At 51.0% G+C, this 10205-nt stretch overlaps 2 protein-coding genes across 2 annotated transcripts; one reads left to right on the top strand and one right to left on the bottom strand.

The window, feature by feature from the left end:
* Nucleotides 1–224: 224 nt before the first annotated feature.
* Nucleotides 225–1709, bottom strand: CPTP (ceramide-1-phosphate transfer protein). The gene is made up of 2 exons (XM_027909070.1): nucleotides 1577–1709; nucleotides 225–949 (listed from the first exon to the last, which is right to left on the bottom strand). The coding sequence occupies exons 1-2, from the start codon at nucleotides 1693–1695 to the stop codon at nucleotides 436–438; spliced, it is 633 nt and encodes a 210-aa protein (XP_027764871.1). The 5' UTR covers nucleotides 1696–1709; the 3' UTR covers nucleotides 225–435.
* A 222-nt stretch (nucleotides 1710–1931) lies between these two features.
* On the top strand, nucleotides 1932–9661 carry INTS11 (integrator complex subunit 11). Its single transcript, XM_027909060.1, has 18 exons — nucleotides 1932–2010; nucleotides 2201–2397; nucleotides 2568–2665; nucleotides 3167–3240; nucleotides 3452–3680; nucleotides 3796–3894; nucleotides 4077–4111; nucleotides 4753–4891; nucleotides 5167–5231; nucleotides 5386–5575; nucleotides 5867–5950; nucleotides 6048–6137; nucleotides 6666–6828; nucleotides 7096–7203; nucleotides 7718–7779; nucleotides 8238–8380; nucleotides 8831–8960; nucleotides 9481–9661. The coding sequence occupies exons 2-18, from the start codon at nucleotides 2370–2372 to the stop codon at nucleotides 9544–9546; spliced, it is 1803 nt and encodes a 600-aa protein (XP_027764861.1). The 5' UTR covers nucleotides 1932–2010; nucleotides 2201–2369; the 3' UTR covers nucleotides 9547–9661.
* Nucleotides 9662–10205: the final 544 nt, after the last annotated feature.

The raw sequence follows: 10205 nt of genomic DNA, 5'->3' as shown, positions 1-10205 counted from the left end.
TGAGCAGCTCACAGTGCTGTGAGTTCTCTTCTTAGTCTCGAGGTCTACACACACCCTGACATAGATATAAAATACAGGTCATACATGTATATATGTGCACCACACACAGACAGGAGGAAAATAAAAGGTACATCTTTTTCTGTCACAAAGTGAAGCACCCTGAATAGCTTGTCCAGCTCCCTCCTGGGAAGGGAAAGGAAGCCTTTGGGGAGCCCCCTCCCCACACACACTTAGATATAAAATACATGTACGATACGTATTTTACATCTATCACATAAATAGATATAAAAAAACCCCTGGTGTGTGTTTTGTAAGGTGAGGCACCCAGAGTAGCTTGGCTGAGTGGGGGAAGGGAAAGGTGGAGGTGCCCACAGGCAGAGAACCAGTTAAACCCCTGATTTTCACCCCAGTCCTGCTGGGATGTGCCCCCTCCTGTCAGGGCAGGTCCAGCAGGCTGTGCTGGGCGAAGAGCTCCTGGGTGATGCCATAGACGCTCTGGATGTAGGGAATGGCCTCCCCCAGCATGTGCACGGCCTGCTCGGGGGGCCCCACGTTCATCACCTCCAGGAAGGCGTCGCGGGAGGGCAGGGCGCAGAAGGCCAGCGTGGCGGCCTTGCGGACCACCCAGGGGTGGTGCTGGGCCAGCGAGGCGTTGTAGGAGTCCGTGCAGATGGTGGCGGTGCGGGAGTCCCTGTGCCCCGTGCGCAGCCCCTCCAGGAAGAGCTGCAGCCAGAGCAGGGCGCGGTGCAGCCGCAGCACCGTCCGGCACCCGGAGTCGGGGCGGCCCCGCAGCTCGCCCGGCCCCCGGGACAGCTCGAACTCCACCATGGACTGCAGGGACTCGTAGTGCTGGCCCTGCTCCCCGCGGCGGTGCCGCTCCATGATCTGCACCTTGGCCACGGCGTCCCTGGAGATGAAGCCGAAGACGGCGCCGAGGCTCTGCAGGAACCTGGGGGGGCATAGAATCATGGAAGGGGTTGGGATAGAAGGGACCTCAAAGAGTATCCAGTGCCACATCCACCTTCCACCAGCCCAGGCTGCTCCAAGCCCCGTCCAACCTGGCCTTGGACACTCCCAGGGATCCAGGGGCAGCCACAGCTTCTCTGGGCAACCTGTGACAGGAAGGAAGAATTTCCTCCCTATATCCCATCTATCCCTGCCCTCTGCCAGTGGGAAGCCATTTCCTGTGTCCTGTCCCTCCATCCCTTGTCCCCAGTCCCTCTCCAGCTCTCCTGGAGCCCCTTTAGGCCCTGCAAGGTGCTCTCAGATCTCCCTGGATCCTTCTCTTCTCCAGGTGAACACCCCCAGCTGTCCCAGCCTGGCTCCAGAGCAGAGGGATCCAGCCCTGGAGCATCTCCGTGCATCCTCCTTAACCCGGAGGCCGCAGGGCTGCGCACAGATATCCATCCCCAAAACCCCTTTTTTTTTTTTCTTTTTTTTTTCCTGTGGGAGTTCCTTTCCAGCCCGAACACTGAAATTCTTTTCCGTTTCCATCTGCCTCAAGGAGCAGCTGACCCCGCCTTGCGCTGTCACTCCCCGCTCCCGCCCAAAGTCCCCGTGCGCGGGGGGCACTCACCGGATGAGCCCCCACCAGCCGCTCAGGTAGGGCTCCAGCAGCACCTCCCGCCGCTCGGTCACGCACCCCCGGAAGGCGTCCAGGACCTCCCTCAGGCTGAACGCGCCCGCGGCCGCCATCGCCCCGCGCCACCTCCTCCTCCTCCCCCTCCGCACCCCCGGCGCGGCCAATCCGCGCGCGGTCCGACACCCGCCTCCGCCAGCGAGCCAATCAGCTCTCGGTGCATCACTGCGGCTCGGAGAGCGAACCAATCGGCTTGGCGTCCGTCACCGCGGCTCGGAGAGCGGACCAATCAGCGTTCTGAGCGTCACCGAGGCGCGGCCAATCGGCGCTGGGTGCGTCGCAGGGGCGCGGCCTGGCGGGGCGGTGCCGGCGCAGGCGCGGCGGGGCGGCGTGAGGGCTGCGGGCCGGGAGCGCCGCCGCTCCGGGTCTGGGTGAGTTTTGTGTTTGTGTTCGGTTTTTTTGCGTTTCTCTGGTTTTTGTTTCTGTGTGTTTTATGTGTCTCTCTGTGTTTTTCCCAGCTCGCAGCGATGGGGGTGGATTTTGAACCCAGGCAGGACCAAGTTTCCATAACTTGTCCATCAAACATCTGACTCTTTTCCTGTCTCTTTTCCCCTTCTCCAGGAAGAAGTTTTGGCCTCCACCCGAGTCTTGTGCCAGATACTTTCCCCCTCTTGTGCAAAACAGTGGAAATGGCTCCTGTAAAACCTGTGAGATCATCCCTCCCCGTGCCCCGCTCTGAGCAGGGCCTGGAGTGACTCCCTGTGCAGTTTGGGGTCTGGACTCTGCTGAAATGCCTGAGATCAAAGTCACCCCCTTGGGTAAGTCCAGTCTGAAATCATCTTGAAACACAAACGCTGTAGAATTTGGGAACGAGGGTGAGGTGTGTGGGGTTGGCACTGGAAGTTTGTGCAGACCTTGAACTGCTTCTCTTTTGAAAGGATTGTAAACGTTCCCAGAGATGTTTTTCCTGCCTTTTCCTTGTGTGCAGGGGCTGGGCAGGATGTGGGACGGAGCTGTATCCTCGTGTCCATCGCTGGGAAGAACGTGATGCTGGACTGTGGGATGCACATGGGCTACAACGATGATGTGAGTGCAGTGGGGAGCAGGGATGGGGTGGGGGGACGTGTCCTGGCCCTTCCCAGCAGGATTGTTCCACTCTGGTGCTTCTTATTTGAATGTTGCCTGGCTCATCTTGTGTGACACGGCGGGGTGTGGATGGAATCATGGAATATCCTGAGCTGGAGAGGACCCCCAGGGATCATCAGCCCAACTCCTGGCCATGCACAGACACCCCAACAATCCCACCCTGTCCATCAGAGCGTTGTCCAAACCTTCCTGGAGTTCTGGCAGCCTTGGGGCTGTGCCCACTGCCCTGGGGAGCCTGTTCAGTGCCAGCTGCCCTCTGGGGGAAGATTCTTCTCCAACCAAGGCCAGTCCCCTGGCAGCTCTTCCCTCCTTCCCCTCTAGAGGCTCCTTCTGCACATTCCCAGTGTTCCAGGTCCCTCCCTCTGTTGTTTTGTTGGGTCAGTGGTGCAGCATTGCCTGGCTTTGTGTCCTGATGGATTCCCCGTTTTTCCATGTCTGCAGAGGCGCTTCCCTGACTTCTCCTACATCACCCAGAACGGGAGGCTGACTGACTTTCTGGACTGTGTGATCATCAGGTGAGGCAGCTCCTTCCCTGCCACAGCCCCCGTGGGAAATGGGAATGCTTTGTTACGCTGCCCCTTGCAACCCAAACACGTTCCATCACTTGTATTTTAACAAGTTCCTCCATGCAATGCAGAGCTTTAAAAATCAGCAGCAGGACGTGAGCACCAGCCAGGCTGAATTCCATGCAGCATCTCCTTCATTCTCTGTGGGTTTTTTTTGCAGCCACTTCCATCTGGACCATTGTGGGGCTTTGCCCTATTTCAGTGAGATGGTGGGTTACGATGGGCCCATCTACATGACCCACCCCACCAAGGCCATCTGCCCCATCCTCCTGGAGGACTACAGGAAAATAACTGTGGACAAGAAAGGGGAAACCAACTTCTTCACTTCCCAGATGATTAAAGACTGCATGAAAAAGGTGGTGGCCGTGCACCTTCACCAGACAGTGCAGGTAAAGGGGAACTGCTTTGTACTTCTGGATCACACCAGGAGGGTTGTTGCAGAAGGCAAAAAGAAGTTTTCTTTGGAAATGCTGGCACTAACGGACTGTTTGCCTGGTGGGGCAGGTGGATGAGGAGCTGGAGATCAAGGCATACTATGCAGGCCATGTCCTTGGAGCTGCCATGTTCCAGATCAAGGTTGGATGTGAGTCAGTTGTGTACACCGTGAGTATGCACAGATTTACACACATTTGCCTCTTCTGTATAGACACTGTATATAGATATTGATATATATATATATATATATATATATATATGCACAGCAATATTTCTAGACCCCGACATCACCTCTTAATGACCTGTCCTGTTGCTTTCATAATATTAATTCATTTCTCTTCTTCCATCAGGGTGATTATAACATGACACCAGACAGACACTTGGGGTGAGTATGACTTGCAAATATTTCCATGACTTGTAAGTATTTCTGACAGGAAGATTTTAGCACAGATTGTTATCAGCTTTGATTCTTTCTTGGGAGACTGGAACATTTAATGATGGGCAGATAAATGCAGTTTTAAATGGTGAGGGTGAACAGGTTTACATTGATTCTGACAGATAGATCTTAATGTAATCTTAACTCATGTTAATCTATTTTTAAGGCTGTGCAATGATGGGATTTCAGTGTTTGAACTGTTATTTCATAGTGTCTTCTCAATGCTTTCAATTCCTAACAGTACAAGTCACAAACTTTAATGCTAATTTTTCCTAGCATAGGTGAGAGATTTGGGGTATTCGTGCTTCATATTTTAATGCATTTAAAACAGGTAATAGGCTGGATCAGTATTGCATTTCAAGGTCTATAGTGTCTGCTTTGAGCTGGATTGATTTAAAGGAGCTGTGCCTGCAGGGAGGGCTCCTGATGCTGCCCCAGAATTCCCAGTGACTTTGGGCAAGCCAAGGCACAGCTGTGCTCCTCTCTGCAGATGGAGGCAGTGATATCCACCCCCTTCCCCCAAGCTTTGAGACCTGCAGGTCATTAATACCATCTCCTAATTGGCTTTGCCTCCAATCCCCTTTTCCCAGGGCTGCCTGGATCGATAAGTGCCGCCCGGACCTGCTGATCACCGAGTCCACCTACGCCACGACCATCCGGGATTCCAAACGCTGCAGGGAGAGAGACTTCCTCAAGAAGGTCCACGAGACCGTGGAAAGAGGAGGGAAGGTACAGTGACCACCTCCACACATAATGCCACAATTGTTGCTCTCAACAATTTAGTTTCCTGTTAACCCAGGAGAGAACAGAAACCCCCCCTCAGTACGGGCCGGGACCTGGGATAGCGGTAACTGTGACCTGTAATTCCTTTATATGTGCTTTTCTTGTGTATTTCTTTAGTTTTGTTTGTGTTGGCGTTTTTTTTCCCTTGTGAGACCCACCTTTCTGAGGTGAATTTAATGCTGTGTGGGTTTCACAGACGCCAAATCCCGTCTCTGTTGCAGGTTCTTATCCCGGTCTTTGCCCTTGGACGTGCCCAGGAACTTTGCATTTTACTGGAAACTTTCTGGTGAGTGCAGTCTCTCTGTTGCAGGTACCTTTTTGTCCTCCTCTGTGCCCCTGGCAGATTTCTGGGATCCTTGGACGCTTATTGACTTCCAGCCTGGATAGCCAGGATCCCGCTTTGGCCCTCACACAGGTCTCTGGGACACTTCTTTCCACAGGGAAAGGATGAACCTGAAGGCTCCAATCTACTTCTCCACGGGCCTGACAGAGAAGGCCAACCATTATTACAAGCTCTTCATCACCTGGACTAATCAGAAAATCCGGAAAACCTTTGTGCAGAGGAACATGTTTGAGTTCAAACACATCAAGGCCTTCGACAGGGCCTTTGCAGACAACCCAGGGCCCATGGTAGGTGGGTGTTAGGGAGGGAACTGGGTTTATTTCTGACTGGTTTATTAGTTATCATTATAAAACCATTCAGAGTTTTCAGCAGACACTGCTCACAAACAGCAGTTTTCAGCTCTTGTGAAAAGTAGACAAGGTGGGGGAAAAAAAATAAACCAGCAAAAATCCCCATTTGATGGAGCGTCTGTAATGGGTATGGGGGGATACTCTGCACAGATTTACAATATTTACGTATTGTAAATAATGGAAAAATCTGTTTTCTGTGATGATTCACGGCGTACCTTTGAATTCCAGGTGGTGTTTGCAACCCCTGGAATGCTCCACGCGGGGCAGTCCCTTCAGATCTTCAGGAAATGGGCAGGGAACGAAAAGAACATGGTGAGAAACTGTTTCCTTGGCTGATGCTTTCTGTTGAGGTGCCAAGGGCAGAGGCTGCAGGAGGGCATCTGCTGATGTTCCTTGCTCTCCCTGCCAGGTAATCATGCCTGGGTACTGCGTGCAGGGAACGGTGGGCCACAAGATCCTCAGCGGGCAGCGCAAGCTGGAGATGGAGGGCAGACAAATTGTAAGTTGGATTTTCAAGCAGGAGGGAAAAGTCATCTGGGGGAAATTCTTCAAAACTTAAAGTGATGGTTGCACACCATGGGCTGGGTAGTGGGATTATGCTGCACCCAACCCTGAAAATGCCTCAAAGTAACTTTTTTTTTTTCTGGATTTGGACTCATTTTTTTCCTCTGTGCCTTGGCAAGTGTGTTGCCTTGTGCCATAGAACTTCTGGGGCATATTTATAACATTTAATAACAAAGCCCCATTAGTCAAATAGGTAAAAATGTTACAGTTTTAAGCAGATGTGGATAATGAAATGACAACAGCTGTCCTTAAGTATTGATTTGTTCAGGCAAATGTGTGTCAAGGATTCTCTGGAATCGGTAATTTGAGCCTGAAAGCTTTTCTTTAAGGCAATGTAGGTGTTCTCCTTCCTCCTTAGAACTAACTAGAGAGGAGTCTGGGTCTGTCTGTGTGTGTGTTTGTTATACAAGCTGCAGTGAGCCAAAGCAATTCCCAAAATGCTGTGTTTTCTGCTCCTGCCCAGCTGGAAGTGAAGATGCAGGTGGAGTACATGTCCTTCAGTGCCCACGCAGATGCCAAGGGGATCATGCAGCTCATCCGCCAGGCTGAGCCTCGGAACGTGCTCCTGGTCCACGGGGAAGCCAAAAAAATGGAGTTCCTGAAGCAGAAAATAGAGCAGGAATTCCGTAGGTATCCCTGTGTGTTGGTGCTGAGCAGGGAAGGGCAGCAGAGCATTCAAGGTCACGTGTTTATTAATCCACTGGCCCTCAGCAGGGTTAGGTCTGATGGAATTTACGGATACCTTCAAAAACTGGTGTCTGTAGCATCTTAATTAACATACTAACTAAGCAAAGTTAATTGCAGCAACCCTCTGGACTCGAAGTGAAGCTGTTTTGTTGTGGTGCAGCATTTCCTGGTGCCACACTCCTGACAGGGGGCTGCTCCCTTTGCAGATGTCAGCTGTTACATGCCTGCCAACGGGGAGACCACCACCATCTTCACCAACCCCAGCATCCCTGTGGACATCTCCCTGGGCCTCCTCAAGAGAGAAGCAGCAATAGGTGAGTCTCCCAGCCACCCATTCCCCCTTTCAGGCCCTGCCCCTGTGCTGGGTAGCACTGGCAGGAGGCAGAATGCTGCAGATATACATTTAATAGTGTTTAAAAACAAATGCACGCACACACTGCCTTGTTTGCCACTTCGTTGCTCATTCACTGTGGTGACAAAAACTCACGTGTGCTTTTACCAGCCAGGTTTGGGAATACTGGAGTTATTTTTATAAACTCAATTTAAAAAAAGAAATCATCCAAACCCCCTCAAACCAGGATGTGCTCTGGGAAGAAAAGCAGTTGTTCTAAGTGTTGTAAACTAGACATGGTTTTTTACGTGTCAGTTGTTCTGATAATGGTTGAGCACCACGAATGCACTTAGCAGAAAAAAGGTGAAGAATTTTAGTGTCTGAACCTCACGAGGGCCTCAGAGGTCCATCTGCTGAGTCCTGGAGCAGCTGTTTAATGGGAAGATTCAGCACCTCATTGTTAACTTGTCTTTTCCTCCCCCCTGACCGTGGTTTAGGTCCTGTACCAGATGCCAAGAAGCCAAAGCTCATGCACGGCACGTTGCTCATGAAGGATAACGTGAGTAAAAGTGTCCTCATGCTTTTCTTGTGTCCTCTGAGTGTGTTATAATTCACACACGAGCTCTGGGTGCACAGGGAGCCAAAATCAAGGTTAAGCAGGTCTGGTTTCTTACAAAGAAGGCGCCAGGGGAGGATTTCTTCCTCTGCCATCTCACATTTATATTCAAACTTAATTCCCCTGCCGAAGAGGATAAAACCAAACTTCCAGAGAGCAACTTTAATTTTGTTAAAGGAAGGGCTGGTGTGATTATTTAGGTGGACATTTTGGACACCTGCCTTCCCCCCTCCCTTTGCTGCCCTTCATCCCCTCATGCTCACAGCAGTGAGACGGAAAAGGTGAACGGTGTGATGAAGTGTGCTGAACACAACCTGCGAGCAGCTACCCGCAGAGCAGCAGTGCCACTCCAGAAAGCTCCAAGCAGTGGATTTGAATGGATTTCTCCCTTTTCCCTGCAGAGTTTCAGGCTGGTTTCCCCCGAGCAGGCCCTGAAGGAGCTGGGCCTGGCGGAGCATCAGCTGCGCTTCACCTGCCGCGTCCACATCCAGGACCCGCGCAAGGAGCACGAGACGGTGCTTCGGGTCTACAACCACCTCAAGGGGTGAGGCCCTTCGTACCTCAGGGTTGTTGTTTTTTTTTTCCCACCCCTCTAGGGATGCAGTTGAGTTTATCATTCCCAATCCAGGTAGCACAGGTTGCCCCCTCCTTGGAGCTGGCAACAGCAGAACCTGCTGGTGGATCCCTGAGTGGGGCTTTGCTCTGACGAGCGGGGCTCAGACAGGGAGTAGAACTGTCACGAAGGCCAGAAATAAGATCTGCAGGAAATCCTACACGGTTAATACAAGCAGCAAAGTCACCAAGCTGTGGATTAGCCTTTTTGTCCCTTCCTTGGGAAGTGGGAGACTCCTTGGGGGGAGTAGGTGCTGGCTTAGCCACAGGGAAAAGGAATTAACAACAGGCTGGGGTTTGGGATGAAGGTGCAGGCGTGACCCACCCTTGACCTGTGTGCATTTCCCTCCCAAATTAATCATCTTTTTTCCTCTCTTCCCAGGGTCCTGAAGGATTATTCGGTGCAGCATCTCCCTGATGGCTCTATAACCGTGGAGTCCATCCTCATCCAGGCCACAGCACACTCAGAGGACCAGGGAACCAAAGTCCTGCTCGTGTCCTGGACTTACCAGGTAGGAACACTCAAGGACTTTCTGCTCTTAACTCCTTTCAGTCCCAAACTGTCCTGGACTGGAGGTGGCTGGAAGTGTTGAGCCTTCCTCCCTCTGCTTTTAAAGGAGTTTGACTGGAGGATGAGCTGAGTTCCTGCCATTTTTTTGACCATCTTGGGTTTAGTACAAATGGCTTTTACAGAAGCTCTCTGGGACCACTGAGCTGGAGTAATTAGAGTTAATTACAGTTAATTACAATTCTGTCTGTGTTTTGAGGACACTGAGCTGTATCCCTACTGCCATGCAGAGTGTGGAGGTATTTTACACTGTATTTCTTAGTTTTCTACTTGCTTTGAAGCCTGTGTCTAATCTTAACACTGTTTTATTAGATCTTCATTATGTTTTCTTCCTCTCAAAAGCACACTTTTCTCTGGCTGTATTACTAAATTCTTTCTGGGTACCACAGCTGAATTTACTGCCCCAGATAGGACACTCAGGTAGAAGATTTTGCTTTCTTCCCGTTTCTCTTTCTCCTCTGTAGGATGAAGAGCTGGGCAGTTATCTCACCTCCCTCCTGAAGAAAGGCCTGCCCCAGAGCACATCCTGAGGGCAGAGCAGAGCACAGGGCGTTACAGAGACTTAGATTTTATTTTGTTTACCTTGTCAATGGGTTTTTTTTCTGGTTTGTTTTAATAAAAGAATTACAGTGTTTGTCCAATTACTGCGGTGCCAGTGCCTGCCTGCCACCAGCACTGTGATCTTCCCCCTTGGAAAGCCGGGCAGGGAGTTGGTACAGCCTGTTTTTAAGCAGTCCTGAGGAACAAGCTTTGAGTTGCTTACACAGTAAAGCAAAAGTTACTCAGTGTTCTTCCCTCCCACAGCTCACTGCCCTTAAAAATCTCAGCAGTGCTGAGTGAAACAATTAAAATGCAGAGTACGACGAAGGTAAAGGAATAAAGCCCTAAATGTGCTGATTGCCAAGCAGCAAAATTTCTTTTTTAATTCTCCCTCCTTCCCTCAGGGACAGCTGAGAAGCCTCCAGGAAAGCTGCTCTCCTGCATGGAGGCTCTAAAAACATTTCCCTTCCTTTTTGCAGAGCATGAAGATTGTGCTCAGTTGATAAGAGCAGTCCCCCCCCCCCTTCTCCAGTGCTGGGAGGATTTTCCATAGTCTTTTTATCCATATGGGATAAAAATAGCAATGTCTCCTGGAAGGTGAAGGATTAACTGGTGCTAATTCTCCCTCTGAGCCTCCCCTGCCTCCCCA

Source organism: Empidonax traillii, unplaced genomic scaffold, assembly GCF_003031625.1.
Source record: "Empidonax traillii isolate 1590-97213 ecotype Southwest subspecies unplaced genomic scaffold, ASM303162v1 scaffold1936:size116929, whole genome shotgun sequence".
NCBI lineage: Eukaryota > Metazoa > Chordata > Aves > Passeriformes > Tyrannidae > Empidonax > Empidonax traillii.
This window is presented reverse-complemented; position numbering and strand designations above follow the sequence as displayed.